Source organism: Anolis carolinensis, chromosome 6 (genome assembly GCF_035594765.1).
Source record: "Anolis carolinensis isolate JA03-04 chromosome 6, rAnoCar3.1.pri, whole genome shotgun sequence".
NCBI lineage: Eukaryota > Metazoa > Chordata > Lepidosauria > Squamata > Dactyloidae > Anolis > Anolis carolinensis.
Window position 1 is genome coordinate 27,802,725 of NC_085846.1, and position 20,996 is coordinate 27,823,720.

The 20,996-nt window shown below is 41.6% G+C and overlaps 1 protein-coding gene across 3 annotated transcripts in view; it reads left to right on the forward strand.

The window, feature by feature from the left end:
- The window catches only part of osbpl7 (oxysterol binding protein like 7), a 51,838-nt gene that overhangs the window by 21,886 nt on the left and 8,956 nt on the right, over positions 1-20,996 (forward strand). For 2 of the 3 annotated variants that reach the window (XM_008113436.3, XM_008113435.3), the window contains 16 exons: positions 1,599-1,815; positions 2,033-2,155; positions 3,757-3,810; positions 3,970-4,083; positions 7,429-7,539; positions 8,313-8,439; positions 9,355-9,458; positions 9,709-9,801; positions 10,928-11,060; positions 12,417-12,565; positions 13,051-13,158; positions 15,212-15,346; positions 18,054-18,147; positions 18,897-19,210; positions 20,223-20,360; positions 20,788-20,851. In XM_008113436.3, the coding sequence (XP_008111643.2) occupies positions 1,717-1,815; positions 2,033-2,155; positions 3,757-3,810; positions 3,970-4,083; positions 7,429-7,539; positions 8,313-8,439; positions 9,355-9,458; positions 9,709-9,801; positions 10,928-11,060; positions 12,417-12,565; positions 13,051-13,158; positions 15,212-15,346; positions 18,054-18,147; positions 18,897-19,210; positions 20,223-20,360; positions 20,788-20,851 (1,960 nt within the window). In that variant the 5' untranslated portion in view covers positions 1,599-1,716. The remainder of the gene's footprint in view (positions 1-1,598; positions 1,816-2,032; positions 2,156-3,756; positions 3,811-3,969; positions 4,084-7,428; positions 7,540-8,312; positions 8,440-9,354; positions 9,459-9,708; positions 9,802-10,927; positions 11,061-12,416; positions 12,566-13,050; positions 13,159-15,211; positions 15,347-18,053; positions 18,148-18,896; positions 19,211-20,222; positions 20,361-20,787; positions 20,852-20,996) is intronic. The other variant, XM_008113437.3, reaches the window with a different exon arrangement.

The window sequence follows — 20,996 nt, forward strand, 5'->3', positions numbered from 1 at the left end:
AAATTGGCTTGAGTTCAGGTGTCTACAAAATGTGCACTGCAACAGGCATCCAGCAAAAACAATATATTTTTTAAAAACTCATTGGAAATTCCAGAAAAAGCCAGAAAATCTTCTGTAGTCGATCAGTGTATATTCCATGCAGACTGAAAAATGCAGAGGACTCATCAGGACAGGGCTAGCGCTGATGCATTTTACAAATCTGAAAACACAACTCACAAGAAGCTAAACAAACAAATCCTGACCCCAGAGAGGAAAACAACTTCATTCTTGTGGGAATGATGGCTTTCTGTCTCTTTGTCTTCATCTCCTGTGTCCTGGCTTGATCCAGCGTTTATTCCCAGTGGTCATGGCAATGCACATCAATGCATCCCGGTGGACAGGGTTAGAAAGAAAATCATTCCTGGATTCAGATTCATCTTCAATCAGTGGATATTTGTGGCCACCGTCCAAGCCTGAAACTGGTTCCTGGGGTGATCGTGTAGGCACTTTGTAATGGAACAGTTCTTTTTAATCCACATCCTAACTCGGTTTAAGTGGCAACGTCGAACCACCCTCACTATGTGGGACTTGGAACCTGAGAGCAAAATCAGAACTTTTAGTCATGAATGCCCAAAAGGGTCCTGAATGATATCTGGCCAGACGGGACATAGGAAAAAAAAAGAAAGAAACAAAAGTCCCCAGGCAACAGAAAATAGTTTTCCACCTTTCTCCCTGATTATCTTTAGATATTGCTCATTTTTAAATGATCCTGAAAAGATGGCAAATACCATATATGCTTTCTTCAGAATAATTCTAAATCTTTCTAAATTCAGGTGGGCAACTGTGGAAGACAAGGAAGATGTGGGATCTTGGGGATATCTAGGGACTGGAAAAAGAGATTGGGAGCTAGAATTTATTCACCTGCAATGTACATTTTATTACACTTCTTACATTTTAAAACCTTTAGCAGCAATATAATGACAATTTTTAACTATTTGTTCAATGAAAACTAGGAAATTTGCCATTTTTTGAAGGCAGGAGAAGACTGCTAAGATTACTGGGACTTAAGCAATACCTACCCAGGCTGATCCTATCATTAAGATGGCTGTTGAAAGATTTGAGATGCCATGAAAGGACAATAAATGATTATTTGTTTCATATTGTTATCGTTGTATAGTTATTTTCAGAAAAGCAGGGGTGTGGATTTTTAGATATTCTGCCTTGACTGACAGAATAACTTGCACCTTGCCTCTAGGAATGAGCTGCACCACTTTTTCCTGTGCCTCAGGCAGTAAAATCACTCGGCACAGCCCTGAATTGTAATACTATAAGAATATACAAATACGGATGAAGCAATTTATTACTCTAAAAATAAGCATCCATGATGCCCTTGTGAAAATAACAACGGAACAGAAATACAGTTTCTGAGAGAACATTCAAATTAAGTCTTTGTTTGCACACTGAAATAAAGCTCAGTTTGTTTTGAATATGTGAATTTTCATTCCTTTGAACTAATTATGCAATTGTTATAAGACTTATCAGTATTCTCCCATGGAAAGCTTTGATTTTAATTGTATTTTTTTCAGCTGAGAAAGTCATCTGTTCTGTTCTCTCCACAGGCAACCTTCTGAATGTTGTTCTCTAGAGATGAGAAGAAAGTCTTGATCAAAAGGTGCATTTCTGACCATCCCTTGACATCCAGGAGGGACATTGGCAAGAGAAGCAGCCACCCCAGGGATGGGTAGCCATGAGAAAGATCAGTCTTCTCCAAAACGGGCACCACCACCCTCCCGCTCCAACAGCACCGTGTCTTCCAAACACAGCATTGCTCGGCAGGTGTGACTTCTCCCCATAGTGTAACCCCATATCCTCCCCTGCTGCATCTTTGGGCACTTTGAGAGTGGTCTCTGGAAGCAGAGGTGGTGCCATTTCTGTTTAGAAATTAACAGTTGGCACTATCCTTTACTTGGTCCTTTGAGGCACAACACAAAGTCCCTCCTGGAGTTTTCCTTTTCCATAATGTTTCTAATGATTGTGTGTGTTTGAATTCTAGGGTTCAGAAAGCTGGGAGGTGGTGGATGAGCTGCAGTTACAAGGTGGAGTAATCCAGGAGCCCGAAAGGCAGGAAGGTTATCTGCTCAAGAAACGAAAATGGCCTCTGAAGGGATGGCACAAGGTGAGAGATTTGGCTGTTTGAAGATTCACTGTAAGAGTTCCTGCTTCCTTTCTGGAGTAATGGCTGTGTTGCTCCATGCTTAACATGTGTCAGTGCCCTGTAATCCCAGACTATATAGTCCATTTCAGAGCTTTGGTATGTTTATATGATGAATTTAGGAATAAGACTGATCTCTCACAGCTTTTAATGGTTTGAGGAGAATAAAAATGCCATCAGATCAAATAGTTCCGTGCCAAAATAACTCACCCTGTGTTGGAAATAAACTATATGGTTGAAGAAGAATCATACAGATCTTGGCCAAAACGTCTGCTCTGCCTTCTGCTCTTCTTTCTATAGTTCTCTGGCATGGGGCGCAAATTATGTTATATATAGGGAGAGAAAGGGGCCCCTGATGGCACAGTACGTTAAAGCACTGAGCTGCTGAACTTGCGGACCAAAAGGTGCTAGGTTCAAATCCCAGGAGCGGAATGAGCACCCCTGTTAGCCCCAGCTCCTGCCAACCTAGCAGTTCGAAAACATGCAAATGTGAGTAGATCAATAGGTACCGCTCCGGTAGGAAGGTAACTGCGCTCCATGCAGTCATGCTGGCCACATGACCTTGGAGGTGTCTACGGACAACGCCGGCTCTTCGGCTTAGAAATTGAGATGAGCACCAACCCCCAGAGTCGGTCACGACTGGACTTAACGTCAGGGGAAAACCTTTACCTACCTATTGGGAGATATGAAAAATTAGCATGTCTGGGTTTTTTTTTGTTAAAACGCATTTTCCTAATGTTACGCTTTCTAGATTCGATGCAGAACCAGACTGGAAATCCATATATTTCTGCATTTGTGCTATATTCCATGAAAAAAAGGATGTTCTGCAATACATTTGCAAAATTAAGGAGCCGTGGTGGCGCAATGGGTTAAACCCTTGTACCAGCTGAACTGCTGACCTGAAGGTTGGGTTGCTGACCTGAAGGTTGCTGGTTCGAATCTGCGGGAAGGGGTGAGCTCCCATCTGTCAACTTTAGCTTGCAGGGACATGAGAGAAGCCTCCCAGCTAACACATCCAGGCATCCCCCGGGCAACGTCTCTGTAGGCGGCCAATTCTCTCACACCAGAAGCGACTTGCAGTATGTTCTCAAGTCACTTCTGACACAATAAAAAAATTGCAAAATTCCGACTACATATTTTTCTAAAGAAGAGCCAGTGTGATGAAATGGTTTGAGTGTTGGAATAGACTCTAGAGACCAGCCATGGAAACCCACTGAGTAACCCTGGGCAAGCCATTCTCTCAGCCTCAGAAGGAAGCAAAATCACCCCAACAAATTTTACCAACAAAATCTTGTAATAAGTTCAACTTAGGAGTACATAAGTCAAGAATGACTTGGATGCACACAACAACAATATGTTTCTAAAATGTGCATGGATACACTTTAGTCAGTAGAACCATGTGCACATTCGGAAAAGGATGGAAACATTTTGCCAGAGACTATTTTCAAAAACTTGGATAGAATATCCTCGTATCCTATTAGCTTGATTTAATTCAGCCTTGGCAATTACACTTGGCAATTTATGATTTTTTTTCTTTTCTCCTCCATTTCTTCTCCTCCTTAAAGCGCTATTTTGTTTTGGAAGATGGAATCCTGAAATATGCCACAACACGTCAAGATGTGAGTACAATTTGGAGGGAAGCCCAGATTTTGGTGTGAGAAGGGCTTATGGGACCCCAAGAGCTAAAGTGATCAAAGGGAACAATTAAAGAGAAATGAGCTAAAGAGAATAACTGTTCACTTCACCAGCATGATTCTGTCTGCGGTTTCTCCCTCCAGGTCTTGAAAGGGAAGCTACACGGTTCCATTGATGTTCGCTTGTCAGTCATGTCAGTCAACAAGAAGGCTCAGCGAGTAGATCTGGACACAGAAGATAACATCTATCATCTGAAGGTAGTGGCATCTATCACCTGAAGGTAGTGGGTCAAATAAAGGATATCTCATCCAGGTTAGAGGACAGTGGCACAAGGAAGGGAAGATGGCATTGCTAACTAGCATTGGATTGTAGAGGGAAGAAAAAGATCATTGGGGACATGAGTGCCAATGGCATGTTGTTGACAGTTGACTTCCATTTGCCCTTCCTGGGTTAGTGTGAGGATGGTGTGTAGTGATGTTTGCCAACTTCGCAAGGGGATTATATCAATTCATGGGGTATAAATCTATGATAGCTACTGTACCTTTAAGTATCTGAAGGGATGTCATATAGAAGATGGACCAAGCTTGCTATCTTTTCCTCCAGAGAACACAAACTAATAGATTCAAAGTACAGGACAAGACATTCCTCTTAAACATTTGAAATAACCCTTTTTACTCTAAGAGCTCTTTGACAGTGAGATATACCTTATTGCCTTGGAGAGTGATAACACTCTATCTTTGAAGGTCTTCATACAGAAGTTAGATAGGCATCTTTCAGAGGTACCGTATTTTTCGCTTTATAAGACACACCTGATGATAAGACGCACCTAGTTTTCAGAGGAGGAAAATGGGGGAAAATAATTTGAACTAAAAGATGACCCACACGTTCTTGTGAAATGCCTCCAGCTTCCTCCGCCGGCCCGGGAGCAGCGCGTCTTCCCCGCTGGCAGGCGCTTGCGGGGCGGGCATTTTCCCCGCCGAGGCCGCCGGCTGCTGTGGGGGCCGGTGGTTCATGCCTAGCCCTTCCTTCTCCTCCTCCTCCTCCGCTGGCTTCCTGGCGATGGCGGCTGCTCAGCCTCGAGGGAGGAGGAGGAGAAGGCAGGCGCAGCGGCAGCGGCGACAAGCGAGGGGCGCCTCCCGCCGCCAGCGCCTCCTGCGGGGCCTACTCCGAGAAATCCAGGCGGCGGCTCAGTCCCGGCCTGGACCGGCCAGGCCTCTTCTGCCTCGGAGGGAAGGGAGGGAGGCGAAGGCGAGAGAGAGCGAGAGAGGCCCGCCCTCAGCAGCCAGGGGGGGAGGAGGAGGAGGAGGACGGCCCCTTCCCCCCGCTCGCTCTCAGTTCCCAGTCATATTGCGTTTATAAGACACACTGACTTTTTCCCTCTATTTTGGGGGGGGGGGGAGTGCGTCTTATAAAGCGAAAAATACGGTACTTTGTTTGTTTGGTGTTGCATATGCTAGGTTTGGATCTTGTGATCCTGTCCAACTATGATTTTATCCCTAAGATCTTATGATTCTATGATCCTGTTGACTGCTGTGGAAACAGGATCTGGACTATGTTGAAGGTCCTGATTTAGAATATGACATTCAAAAGCAATTTTTTTTGCCCTTGCTCTTCTACTATGCTGGCTGCAGAAAAGGTTGCTGACTACAGGAAACCAGATAACAGTCTGCACTGTGGTTAATGCCATATAATAATCCTATGAATCATCTGATAGAGATCTCATCTCAGGAGCCAGCTTGAGAAGTTATTCACGGAGCACTAGCTATCCATAGAAATACAGCTATTTGCCTATTGTTCTCTACATCAGAGCAAGATCTTATTTGTTTAGCCTGCTGGAGATTTTAATCCAGGTTTTAGCAAACTGAAATAGTGTGAACAGTGTATAGAAAAGGACTTTGTGTAGGAACATGTGTTAAATGATAGGAAAGAACACTTGTGTGGATTCATTGTCAAGCATGAATTTATGACTTTCAGAACATGTGTATCTGGAATTTCAAAAATAATGTAAAAAAAAAAACCTGAACCCTGTGTGCAATAAAAGTTTTGTGAGATGTTAGTAAGAACCTAGGAGCTCTCCTTCTATCTTAAACCAGATAGTTTTGTGCAGAGGTTCAATCCTCTGGATTGGGTTGATGATCTATTGCAGGGGTCCCCAAACTAAGGCCCGGGGGCCGGATGCGGCCCTCCAAGGTAATTTACCTGGCCCCCGCCCTCATTTATAAGATAATATTTTTATATCAGTTTTAATAATATATTGCATATACATATAATATTGATAAGAATATTCTCATTTTATACAATATAATGCTAACAATAATACCATATAATAATATTAATTATATGTTATATATTGCATATAATATTACAGTATAGTGGTATAGTTCAATATAGTATAATGCTAATATTGTGCTATGCTAATAATATAATATATTGTATGTACATACAGCTGCTCTGAGTTCCCTTCGGGGTGAGAAGGGTGGGATATAAATGTAGTAAATAAATGTAGTAAATGAATAAATAAATAATTTTGGACTTAGGCTCGCCCAAAGCCTGAAATGACTTGAAAACACACAACAACAACAACAACAACAACAACAACAACAACCCTAATTAACCTGACTATCTCATTGGCCAGAAGCAGGCCCACACTTCTATTGAAATCCTGATAGGTTTATGTTGGTTAAAATTATTTTCATTTTTAAATATTGTATTGTTCTTTCATTGTTATTGTTGTGCAGTGTGCATAGGGATTTGTTCGGTTTCCCCCCCAAATGATAATTTGGCTCTTCAACAGTCTGAAGGATTGTGGACCGGTACTCTGCTTTAAAAGTTTGAGGACCCCTGATCTATTGGATAGCAAACATTTTCAGCTTGAGGAACCAGACTTATTAGCCTACTTCTAGTGCTGGAGAGTCATCCATGCAAATATCCACCACTTCCCTTGTTCATTTCCATCTCTCGCCTGCTCCACTGGGGATTATCCTAGCTTTGGCAACCTTTGGATCCTGATTTTGAGAGTATGAAAGGACAGCAAAGTATGAATGACTAAATGTAAATTTTGTTGCTGTTCCACTGCTGTCAGGAGAAGGAGAGTAGTACTTCTGCAAGTTTCTTTGGGTTTGGATACTATGCCTCTTGATGTATGTGGATGGCAGATGTCATTTCCTGTTCTTCCTCAAATAGCAAAATATCTTGAATCTTCACTGGAGGCATTTCACACTACATAACCCCAGTGCTATATTTTGCCTTAATTTCCATGATGCTAGACTAAGGAATCCAGGTATTTGCATTTTAGGGAGAGGTATTTGCAGGTGTTGCGGGCTATATTTCAGAGAAAGGAACTGACAATACGCCTCTGGGTATTCCTTGCCTGATGGATGGTTCACCATATACAAAACATCAATGGGGCCATAATAAATGGGGGTTATCTTTCTCACACATGAAGTATTCTACTACCTCACCAAACTACAAGCCCCGGGATTCCATAGAAAGCAGTCACTGCAGTTGAAACATTATCATAGCAACATAATTATGTAGTGTTCTCTGTTCTGTTCTCTGGTCCTTGTTTGTGCTCTTTAAAGTTTCTGTTTGATTTATTTTAGATAAAATCCCAAGAACTCTTCAATAATTGGGTGGCCAAGCTGTGCTCACACCGCCAAGCTGAGAAGTTCTTGATGGGTGGCCATGGTGGAAGAGCATCCCATCCTCCACCTGTGAGTTACAGGCAAAATGGACTTCCCTGTGTGCTACAAGATATAATATATTGCTGTTTTGTTACACCTTGCTGTTTCTCTAATGGGCTCAAAAGACACATCTTTCCTGCTTTTATTTTCACAACAACCTGGCAATGTAGATTCGCTTACTGAGATAGAGCGACTGCCTCAAGGTCACTCAATGAACAGGGACTTCTTGTGACATTAAAACATGTAAAATACAACAAGCTATAAATATACAACTATACATTAGTTTAAAGCAGTCATTAGAACACTTTAAATCATGGAAAGTTTGTTACATCTGTGTAGGCATTGTCAGCAATTAAAAGCCTGCTACCTATCTGTAAGATTCAGCTGGTAGATTGGGTTGGTTGACACAATTTATAATCATAATACTACTTCAAAACAAATGTTAGTTCTAAAATACTGCAGTTTATGGGACATACTGTAGATAAAATAATAAGATTTCCCTCTCCTTGTTTGGTGGAAATCCACTACTAATTTAGTGAATTTCCACCAAGTGGTTATCTAAAAAAGAAAGTGGTTTTCAATACCAAAACATATGTCTCGTGCAGCCATTTCATTCTTGAGCCAGATACAGCTTCTATGTGAATAAATGACTTTAGTTCTGACGTTTTTAATCTACTGCCCATGAAGCCAATAGACTACTTCCCCCAGTATTTATTTAGGCTCTCTTCTCCACTTCTGTCTCCTGATATTTTAATTTGTTTTAAAATAATAATTTATACCATCTCATCTCATTGTTCTTGCAGGCCTGCAGTGCAAGGCACCGCATTCTGATGTCAGAAAGTGCCCCTGCCTTATCTTCCATGGGCAGTCACCGAGACAAAGTGAATTCCTGGCTTAGTGACAGTAAAGGCTTGGACAGGTGTTCAGCAGGTAAGTGGCAATGCTCTTACCATTTTTCCTTTTGATAGCAGCATAGACTTGAGTGAGATTCTGGCCAAAACTAGTTCCAGTCTATGCGTGTAGTACCAGTTGCCCATCTATCATATGCCTCTGCAGACTTACAGCATCTTTCATTTCCCTTTTCAAATAACAACTGACTGAGACCATATATATATATGCACCGTTACCTTCCCGCCGGAGAGGTACCTATTGATCTACTCACATTTACATGTTTTCGAACTGCTAGTTTGGCAAAAGCTGGAGCTGACAGTGGGAACTCACTCCACCCCAAATTCAAACCGCCAACCTTTCAGTCAGTAAATTCAGCAGCTCAGTCGTTTAACCCACCGCGCCATTGGGGGCTCATATGGAACCTCTGGTGGCACAGCGGGTTAAACCGCTGAGCAGCTGAACTTGCTGACCGAAAGATCAGCAGTTCGAATCAGGGGAGTAGTGTGAGCTCCCGCTGTTAGCCCCAGCTTCTGCTAACCTAGCAGTTCAAAAACATGCAAATGTGAGTAGATCAATAGGTATCGCTCATGGCCTTGAAGGTGTCTGTGGACAACGCCGGTTCTTCAGCTTAGAAATGGAGATGAGCACCAGCCCCCAGAGTGGGACATGACTAAATTTAATGTCAGGGGAAAACCTTTACCTGTATATGTATATGTATTCAGGTTTTCCCCTGATATTAAGTCAGTCTATCTATCTGTCTGTCTATCTATCTATCTATCTATCTATCTATCTATCTATCTATCTATCTATCTATCTATCTATCTATCTATCTATGGTAAAGAGTCCTACCATCTGACATCCTAGTCTATTCTTGCTGTTGCAGATGCAGATCTTGTCCATTCAAGTCAATGTTTTCCTACTTGTCCTAACCCCTTTTGGGTTTTCTCTTCACAGAACTCACAGAATGTCAGGAAAAGCTTCAGGAGCTCAACCGTATGCTACAGAGCCTGGATTCTCTCCACCGCATTCCCTCTGCACCCCTCATCTCCAATAGTCAGGTATGTACAGTGGTTGCAACAAATATATTTCTTCTGCATAACATTTTGGGCCAGTTTTCATTGCAACTCGCACTATAGCTGCTCCCATACCATAAAACCTTCTGTTTTTATACCTGATTTGCATGGTCAGGCACTACTTGTTTAACTGTGAAATCAGGAATTTCCTGAGAACAAGCAATGCCTTGCTGTCTCATTCAAAATAACTTTTTGGTAATAGAGGTGTTACAATATTTTTTTCTTGGTTTTACAGACCTCAACGAGCACAGAGAGACCCAGAAAGGGGAAGAGATCTACCCGTATTTGGTGTACTCAGAGTTTTGCAAAGGATGACACCATTGGAAGGGTGAGCTGGTTCAGGATTGCTAGGTTGATTTTGACATGCAATAGAAGGCCCTGACACAGAGGAAGCCATTGAGAATAACACAAAAGTGGCTGCTTGATCCTAAGGAGTGTGGAATGGCTGTGGGGATGCCATCTTGGATTGCATTTGGCAATCCAAGATGGTAGTATCATCATAGATGATTTGGATCTTTCCCGGTATATATTTTAACCCAGAGTCAAGCAGGATTTATTAGCTTACCCCAGGTTTGAGTGCATTACCCTGTGTGTGCCATGTGGATGCACCAGGCTGATGTGTTTCCTACATTAAATGGTAGTGTAGATGCACTTGTAGTGGCACTAACCTCTCTTTGTTATGGTGTTTATTAGTTACCGTTATGTAGTTACTGAAGTTATTGAAATGAAACCTTGCTAGATGGTGGATGACAACTATCACATGGTTAGAATACTGGTTCTAGCTGTGCCTTATGATACTACATTCTATTTTAAAAGTAATTACAATTAGCCAATTCAGTTATTTTTGAGAAGCAAAATAGTATAAAGAAAGTATTGTCGAGGGCTTTCATGGCCAGAATTATTGGGTTGCTGTGAGTTTTCTGGGCTGTATGGCCATGTTCCAGAAGCATTCTCTCCTGACATTTCACCCACATCTAGGGCAGGCATCCTCAGAGGTTGTGAGGTCTGCTGAAAACTAGGCAAGTGGGGTTTAAAGATCTGTGGAATGTCCAGGATGGGAGAAAGAACTCTTGTCTGTTTGAGGCAAGTGTGAATGTTGCCATTGCACTTGCCTCAAACAGACAAGAGTTCTTTCTCCCACCCTGGACATTCCACAGCTATATAAACTCCACTTACCTAGTTTCCAACAAAGAGAAAGTACTTTTAAAAGTGACCGTAGCAGTAATTAATTCTTTCAGGAACACCTTGACTCCAAAACTATACGAATTTTTTTTTTCAAAAAGTGATTTCCCAGCTGTGGTCTAGTTTATGTATTGTGGTGAAATCAATAATGAGCACACAGTGCTTTTCTGGGACAAAAGAGAACACCATTTAAAGTAAAATGGAGTATGAGAAAGGTATGATTAGGAAGCTGTTTTGCTAAATGTATAAACAGAAGTATTTTTTTCTCCTAGCAGGTGGGACGCCTGCATGGCTCTGTGCCCAACCTCTCAAGATATTTAGAGTCATGTCAGAATCAGGCCATCTTTAGTGTCCCTCCAGAATACAGCCAGCTGCAGAGAAGTTTCTGGATCTTAGCTCAGAAAGGTATTCTTGTGGCCAGTGCATACTGGTTCTTTTGTCTGCAGCTCCCAACCATGACAGTTTACCTGACCTGAATTTTATTTTTATTGCTGGCAGAATACAAGAATACTAATTCCAATCTTTTTTCCAGGTGGGAAAAGAGAGAGCAATTGCAATGAAAGCATGTTCTATAAACTTTTGGTTCCATTGTTATTTTAAAATTGGCAATTTTCCACCAATATGTATGATATTTATTACAATAAATCACAAGTTTTGTGAAAGAGATATCAAAAGAAAACTAAACTTTGTGGCTCTCTTGGCTCTAGAGCATGCTTATGCTTGGTATAAGACATTCAAACCCTGACCCTAATTCATTTCTCTCCTAACTCTGCTCTTTCTCTGATGCATGCACTCACATAAACGCATTCTACTTCTTGAGTAGTACTAAAATTTGGCCAGTGTTGATGTTGATGGTTCTATTATCATCTTCATGTGAAACCAAAATTGGTTCTTATCACCTACAGTCGTCAAAATGTGTTTCCTGCCAAGTTGAAGTTTGCAAGTTGTCTCTGAAGTGCTTGAAAGTTTTCATGGTGCCAACCTAAGTGTGCATTTACACTGTAAAAATAATGAAGTTCAACTTCACTTTAACTGTCATGGATCAATGCAATGAATCATGGTGGATTATAGTTTGGTGAGGCACCAGCACAGTTTGACCAGGAAAGTCAAAGACCTTGTATAACTACATCTCCCATGATTCCCTAGCATTGAGCCATAGCAGATAAAGTGGTGTTATTAAACTGCATTAATTCTATAGGGTAGATGCACCCTAAATATAAATACTGTACCATGCTTTATCACAGTTAGTTTATAATCATGTTTTTGAATAATACAGCCAAAAATCCAAAGTATTTGTTCAGAAGGGACTTAAAGTAGCTGGTAGACCAGATCCTGAAGTCTTCATTAGACTTTAAGATCATCGGACCTGGTAAAGTCTTCATTAGAAAGGCACCAGTTTTTGTAATGAGTCATGTGGATTTGTCTACCACAGTGGTTCTCAAGCTGTGGGCCCCCAGGTGGTTGGCCTATCACTCCTTGACAATCCAATCAGTTTACCAGCTGTTAGGATTTCTGGGAGTTGAAGGCCAAAACATCTGAGGACCCACAGGTTGAGAACCACTGGTCTAGCACAAGAGGCAGGCAGATTCTTTAAGTTATGTTGATTCTAAACTGTATTCGGTCATAGTCCCCTTATGAGCTAGAGACTTGAGTGCATTTTAAAAATGAAACTTGGTGTTCGAGGTATTATGAAGTCTGTACTCAACACTGAATTCCTTAAAATCATGGTGTTCTCTTTTCCAAATGCCTTTCCTTTGCCAGTTCATGGGTCCCTCACAAGTGTATTAGCCGTTCTGAGTGCGGAACGAGGCCGTCTTCAGGAACTGCAACAGACGCTAGATTTGCAGCGTTCTGCCGGACCTCCGGCACCAGTGGGACGTGGCGGTGCCTATGGCATTTCTGCAGCTGGGGTAAGGACAGAGCCAGGTCCTTTAGCAAGGTGGCCTGTTGATGGTTTCATGCCTCAGCATTCAAACTCCTGTTCTCTGAAATTAAGATTTATGGAACATGGGAGCTGATGTGGGGAGGCCTTTGGAGTATATACATATTGTCCTATCATTGGAACAGTGCAATCTCAATCAACCTACACTAGTATTAACTGACTTAACTATGTGTTCTAAGTTGTAGAAATACATCTTCCTAGTTGTTAACTTTTAGATTGGAGTGGGCAGGTTGTGGGTTTAGGGGAGGGTTGGTTTGTTTGGGGTCAAAAATTGCCCCAAAACATGTTGAAAATTGCTTTAAAAACTATTTTATGGCTGGTCTTCTTAAGTAGTGATTTCAGGGGACAGAATAATGGGCTGTGGGGAGCACTTACAGCCCAGCTTGCCCACCCTTTCCCAGAAAGCCCCTATAACCCATCAATTTTTCAAGCACCCATCTTTCCCATTTCCAGACTTCTCTGGAGACACTGGACAATCCTGAATGTATCCGCCGCTTTCATTCTCTCTCCATCTCCTCAGACACTACCCTGGACTCTTTTGCCTCGTTCAACCCAGATGAGGTGAGCAATCCTTGTGGGACGGTTGCTCAAAGTGATATACAATGGATAATTTCAAAATACATGGATTTGGGTGAAGGAACATCTGGCCCATTATAATGGTTGCAATCATGGCTGCCAAATGCTCCATCCACCCGCTCCCTGTGCAAGTATGTGTGGGGATGACTGGGGGACAATTCCCTGGTTATTTTCAATCACTGAGTATGCAAAACCATCACCTCTTAGCTGGCATTTGTAAGCAAAGCATGACTCCTGATCAGGATTAAAATCCTGTTTGCAAAGCAATCTGGTTTTATTTCACACACTGTTAGTTTTGAATTAAATGTTTGCTGAACTGTATTGAAATCTCCTTCTTCTTTGTGGCACAAGAACCTGTCCCTTTCCTTCTACTTTCTTATACCAGGAGAAAAGTGAAGAAAAGTGGGTCTCTTGCTGCGGTGTGGGAAATCTGTAACCTTTCGTAATCTGGTTTCCCACTGTGTCATAGAACATAGGTTAAAAGTCCTTTACATACACAATCTAGTTGTAACACTTCCAACAATCCCATTTTCCCCATTTTGCAGAATGCATGGAATCCAAGCTGAAATAACAACCTGTTAAGGACACTCAGTCATTCCTTGATTATAGATGTACCTACATTTAACAAAGCTTTGACCGAGAAGCTCTTTTTTACAAAGTGTTTTGTACTTTGGACTGCTACAGTTTTATCACCTGCTCCTTCATCTATCTAGATTTATTTTAGCAACATGGACATTTGGAGGATTGGGAAAGGAGGTGTTATATTGGTGTTGGGTTTCAGCAGATGTCCAGTAACCATTTCAGCTGCAAAGGAATGAGATTCTGTTTAATTGACTCTACTGTCTCTGAGTGCTTGTCTACAAGAGGCATGGTAAACCGCAACTGCCTCTAGAATGTCTTACTAAGCATGCCTGAACAGCAAAACACACAGAAAAGTGGATGATAGATATGCCTGTCTTACCAGCTCCCCACAATATGTTGAAAATCATAGATCTGTATGTTTAGCCACCAAAAAAAGAATGAATAAGAAAAGTGAAAGCCGGTGGAAGAAAAAATAATTATCCTATTATATATTTTGGAATGTTTTTTTAAAAATGCTTTATTTATATAGGACTTGCCTGATCTGGTTTTATTTCACAAATTATTCAAGTTAAAGGGTTGCTGAACTATACTGAACTTTTCTTCATGCTGTAAGAACCTATCCCTTATATTCCATTGTTATTTCTGCCTCTCCTATCAAAATGTTTGTTAAAGACGTAATGGCAAGGAACATATCTATTTTATTAATAGATGTATACGGTCGAGTAAGGTTCAATGTTATTCTTTCCCAGTGTACAGCTTAGCCGCAGCATTATTCAGTTCATCCTGAGCTTTATAGTTTTACACTAGCTTAAGAAAATCCAACAGTCAAATTCAACGGCTACAATAAATTTAAAATGTCTTTTTAAAAAATTAAGAAGGGACGTAATGCTTGCAGAAACAAAGGATAACAGCGCCTTATCTGACCTCTGCTGTCAGTTGCATATATTTTCTTCTTGTGGCTAAAGAAGCAGTTGATGATTTGTGGAAGACAGGTGTATCAAAAGCAGACATTATAAATTCAAAGGCAGTGCATCTTTGAGCATCTGATACTGATATCAAACAGGAAATTGCTGTCACCAAAGGTGGAAGCAAATAACTTTTCGGCTCTATAACTCCTAGAGTCCCCCAGCCAGCAGCCATGGTGGATGGAAATTCTAGAAATTATAGTCCCCAAATGTTTGAAAGCTCCGTCTGCTGTACTCATAAGGACTGTCTGGTTTTTGCTGACTTAATGCTGAAGATGTCAACAGAGCACTTGTCAGTTAATTAAATTGTCATTCAGTGCACTCCAATGTACTTTAATGTGGTTAAAATAATTCCAAAGCCCATCAAAGATACTGCAGTGAGCTGGGCAGGTGGTCACTTAGGTATTCTCTGTGTTGGACTCATTAAGTCTCAGTAATGACTGTTGTAAGTTTTTGATCTCTTGGTCATATTTTCTTCCTCTGGTCTGCAGCCAAATAATACTCTGTTGGTGAAGAGTCAGGAGCAGCAGTTATCCAATCGCAGCATCGTGTCTCTCTCGGATTCGCACACCGAGTTCTTTGACGCCTGCGAGGTCTTCCTATCAGCCAGCTCCTCTGAAAATGAGGTTAGTTGATGTGATGCTCATTAAAATGCTTTGTAAGATAGAGTTTTAAAAGACATATATTTCCCAGAACTCCGAAGCTTTTCTCCAAAACATGGGGGAAATGTATGTTTTGGATGACTGTTCCTATAATCTCCCCTTCCAACATGTAGTCCAAAATAGCAATATTTCCAAGTTCTGCTACTCCTCATACAGGTTGGGCCCCACTTATTTGGAAATCCAAAATCCAAATTACTCCATAATCCAAAATGGTTCAATTGGGTGGCTGCCAGAATAGTGAAAACTTTGTTTTCTGGTGTTTCTTTTTACTCAAAGTTTGATGCGTAAAAATTATTAAAATTATCCCCAGACTATGCATATAAGATATATATCAACTATAAATCTCATGTTTAGGCTTGGATCCTATCTCCAATTTCATGTTCAAACTTGGGTCTCTTCTCCAAAATATCTCACTATACTATATATGAAAATAGAGATATGCTACAATAAAATAAAATAAATCCAAATATACTTGAGGTTTCCAGCATTTAGTATAAGGGATACTCAACCTGTATGTTGAGAGGCTGGAGAACTTCTGTTGGGAGTCTTATTGTAGATGGAATGTAAATATGGCATATAAATTAATCTGATAATGAAATGCAGAGCAAGTGGCTGCAATCTAGTATCTGGGACAGATCTCCATGAGTGGTGGGAAAGTGGCTGACAATAGCAGAAATCTTTACAGCTAGAAAATGAGGGCTGAAAATGAGGCCATTTAAGAGAGATTAGTTGTGCCTATGGAATGTCCATTTAGAAAGTCGAAAATTGAGATGCATAATTTGCATGGTTCTAGTTTAAACTGTTTCAAGCTGCAGGTGCTCATGTTCAGCTCTGTGTGATAACATGTTCAGGTTTTGAGTAAACCAATAACTCCTCCTGATAAAGAAATAACCACCAAGTACAACACCAATGTTGTCATTTCCCAATTTAATGTTGCCCACTTTGACTCACTTCTGAGTGTGCATGGTCTTCTATGGACTACAGTCAGTCCTCTATATCAAAAAAACCTCTACCCATGGATTCAACCATTCTCAAGTTGATAATTTAAAAAAATCCAAAAGCAAATCTTGGTTTTTTTCCATTTATATATGGGACAGTATTTTACTAAGCTGTTGTATGTAATGGGTCTTACGCATCCACAGATTTTGGTATCCACGGGAGGTCCTTTAATCCAGGAGATGCCAAGGGTCCACTATATATACCAAGGTTTGGAAAGACACAAAATAATTAGTCACAGTTATAGTTCTAATGTTTGAAAAGTCACTACTTTCCATTACAGTTTCAGGCAAAGTAATCCCTGCCTGTTCAGAAGTTACAATTTAGTTATGTTTAGGTTTTAGTATTTTAGAAATCAGAAAAAATAGAACCCGTTAAAACAAAACACATCAAAATGGTGACAACCTGTAACTATAAAAGGAATTACAGTTACACACGAAGTGAAAAAAAAAGATGAAATTATTCCTTTCTGCATTGCAGGATTACATAGTTATACTTGAAAAAAGGGATTAATTTACACATAAATTATTGTGTCTGAACTTCAAAATATATACATAGCTCAGTTCTATCATAATTACATAATTGATTTAGAAAGCCACAAGACTGCTAAATAATAGACTAGATGAGTGCAACATTAAAAATATAGCTACATCTCCCATTCTTTTTTATTACGATTGTTTCACGTTTCTCTTTCTTTTGTCTCTTTCACCCTTTGTGAATTAGTCAGCAGCCACGCCACTCCCTCCTGCCTAGCAGTTGCTGGTCCCTTGCCACTCCCTGCCTCCCTTTCCCTATCTCACAACCTCTGGAATCCTTTTATTTTTTCAGCCTTCCTCTTTTAGCTTAATATCACTGTTGGAAGGTGCAAACTTAGCAGAATGATATCCTTCATATTTTCTTTTCTCCTTTATTCTGCAACGTTTTTCTTTTTGGATGTAACTCTGGGTATTTGCTTCCAATACTGTGGCATTCTTGTAGTGAGTCCCAGAAGTCATTTGGCTCATGCAGAGGAAGCATGTAGGATTTGGGAGAAGTGAACTACTTCTCTTTATTAGTCCTTCTGTTTAGAAACTTGAAGTCTTGGCTTCTCCTTTCCTTCTACTTCAGGGATCTCCGCATTTCAGTCCTTAGTGTCTTCATTGATCCTAGGAAACCTTTCTCTGCCATTCACTCTTTGCCTCCTAAACTTTCCCATTTGTACCTCATGATAAATTTCATTGTCCATTAAAATTCTAGATTTCTAGTTGGTCATTTTGCTGGGGAGACATTCCAGCTATTATCTTCCCTTCCTCTTCCATTTTTTCAATAGATTGGGACTTACAAGCTCACCCATCAGACATTGTCTTGTTCTTTAGAGTTTGACTGTCTGGGAGAATTGAGCCTGTGCCCACAAAATTCATAACATAGCTGTGGTCAGAGCTCTATAGACATTTTCCCCATCCTGCCACATTTTCGAAGTACCCCAGGGGTCTTTTTAGTATTTTGATGAATTCTGTCTTATACATATACTGGTAAGGTGCCTTGGATTTTCTGAACTTGCTTCTAGCTCAAGCTCTTGACCTGCCACAAATGCCCTTCACGCCAACACAGCCATTTCCTTTCCCCTCCTTTCTTCCTCTTTCCTGGCAAAGTCAGCAATTCCCTTGGCCTGTGTAACCTCCTATTGCTCCTCCAGGCCACAGATGACGAGTCCTGCGTCAGCGAAGTGACTAATAGCATCTCCGAGGAAATGGCCGAGGTGGCAGGAGGACCTGGGCGGTTCCACAAAGGTAGTTGATCCAGGAAATTATTTTGGTGGGTTTGTTTGCAGAGGGAAAGAGCTACACGAGTGGTTCTCAACCTGGGGTCCCCAGATTTATTTTTATTTTTTTTGGTCTTCAACTCCCAGAAATCCTAACAGCTGGTAACTGGTTGAGATTTTTGGGAATTGTAGGCCAAAAACATCTGGGGACCCCAAGTTGATAACCACTGAGCTACACAATGGATGAGAGGTGGGGACCCAGAAGAGGGACAAAAACCATAGGCCTTTGGTGCCAACCCTTAGGGAGTCCCTATTTGTTTGTTTGTTTTGTGGAGTATCTCCAAAGGACCAGGGCCACTTCTCCATGATATATGGTAGACCTCCACTTTCAGAAGGGTTGGGATGCAGGACCTCTCCAAAAATGGAAAAACCATATATATTTTTCTACTCAGAGAACATCTCTCTTGGAATCTAGAGAGGACCTAGAGATTCCTAGAGCAGTGGTTCTTAACCTGTGGGTCCCCAGATGTTTTGGCCTTCAACTCCCAGAAATCCTAACAGCTGGTAAACTGGCTGGATTTCTGGGAGTTGTAGGCCAAAACACCTGGGGACCCACAGGTTGAGAACCACAGTCCTAGAGAGATTCCTTGTAAGAATCTCTAGGTTTCTCCAGCAGAACTCTATGCCCACCTTCTGGCGGTTATGTTACTACATAGGGGAGTCAGCAAGGTGATCAATACACAGTGGGACAGTAGTTGCTTGTCTACCTCCCCACAGGTCCAGCCATTGCGCACTGTTTTGGAGAACCTACAGAAGCAATGCTGAGTCTTCCGGTGCCTCTCCCTTTGTACCTCCCTGGGCCAGGACCTGGGATAATGCGCCGAAACTGTTTGCCGGCTTCTCATGTCCACGCCAGTGATGTCAGTGTGTGGAACATCCTTCGCAACAACATTGGCAAGGATCTCTCCAAGGTGTCCATGCCGGTCCAGCTGAATGAGCCCCTCAACACCTTGCAGCGGCTTTGTGAAGAACTAGAGTACAGTGCCCTGTTGGATGCAGCCAGCCGCACACTGGATCCCTGTGAAAGATTGGTATGTGACCTTCTTACTGCTTCCTTACCTGACTTTAGAATGGGAGTTATGGTGGTCAGACAAAAATGCCCTTTCTACATATTTGTTTGACAAGCCAGCCCTACCGTTAGGTTTGGTGAGGTGATAGAGTGGGGAAGGGCAGTAATAGAATCGGCATGGCTGTTCTCATGTACTTCTGCTGATTTTATCTGTTGTGTGTCCCACATAATCATCCTGCCTGGAACCCAGGGATATACACCCTGTTTTCTCCCTGATGTCTTGGTCTGCAACTCCCATAGGGACCATTCAACTTAGGAAGTGGTCAGGGAACATGGAAGTTGTAGTGCAAAACATAAGGAAGGTACTAGGTGAGCTGTCCCACCTGTCACCTTCAGAGATTGAACCTGTGACTGTCCATATCCAGAGTATGAATACTAACATCCTCCCTATGTGTATTTTGCTATGCCTCCTCTTTCCTGAGGGCAAACCCATTCAAGTGGAGGGACTAGTGGAGTTTTGTTTTGTTTGGAGAATGCGGTTCAGCATCCTGGATAGCACTTTTACAGTTTGGATCAAAACCAAAGTAGATTCAGTTCCCCCATTGGCATGGAGATCACCAGCTGGTTTGGGTATTTCCTGATGTTGCAGTGTCATGTATGGAAAATGGTATGAATAACAGAGCATAGGACCTCCTTCACACTACAGAATTATAGCACTGTGATTCCAATTGAACTGTTGTGTTTGCTTCTTATAGAACCTTGGGATTTGTAGTTTGATGTTGCATTAGAACTCTTTTATATGGAATTCAACCCTCCCGCCCCAAGAAAAAAAAACCCCTACACATCACAGGTTTTTATAAGATGTTGTCATGTGTGTTCGTGAAATCATTGGTATAGTGTCAAAGAGGCTTATTTTCTTCTACGAGTATTGGCCATTGGTTTATATGTAAAGTTACTTTCTGGCTGCTTGCGTGTCTCTCTCCATTTCTTGTAGCCACTTCCTAACATCATTTTTTCCCATGTTTGCTGCACAGATCTGCATGGCTGCCTTTGCCGTATCCGCTTACGCTTCTACCTACTTCCGCGCTGGCAGCAAGCCGTTCAACCCTGTCCTAGGAGAAACATATGAGTGTGTGCGGCCAGACAAAGGTTTTCGTTTTATCAGTGAACAGGTAAAAAAACTACAACTGTGTTTGATATAGGTCAGGAAGAAAGAGAGGGACACATGAAAGCAGTCTTTGGTTATTTCAGCAGGCATTGTGCAGATGTTCAAGGAAAACTGTTCTATGATGTATCTGAGGTCAGAGAAAAAACCAGTGGGTGGGAATCAACAGGGGAGCAGATTTCTGTCATAGATTAGGAGAAATATTTTAGGCATACCATATATACTCATGTATAACTAGTGGGCAGGTTTTGGAGCCAAAGCTATGGATTTTGATAAGACCAATGCCACCTTTCTGCCTGGGCTTTCCATCAGTGGAGATGTTCAAGTGTAGAGGCTGGGTGACTGCCAGTTGAGATAGTTGCAACACTGCCGTCTTGGCAAGGCTGGATGTTTATTGCTGTTTTTCTTGCCCCCACCCCTCACTCCAATTGCAGGTGTGCCACCATCCTCCTGTCTCTGCCTGCCATGCAGAGTCCGACAACTTTGTTTTCTGGCAAGGTGAGGCTTCAAGGTAAAAGCAAGGACATGGCTGGACAGAGGGGACAACAGTGGGGAGAGTGTGGCCTTGGCTTTGTGGGTCAAAAATCACCTTCTAGTTTATTTCCATTCCAGACATTTTTCAGCTCTGGTGTTCAGCTCTTGA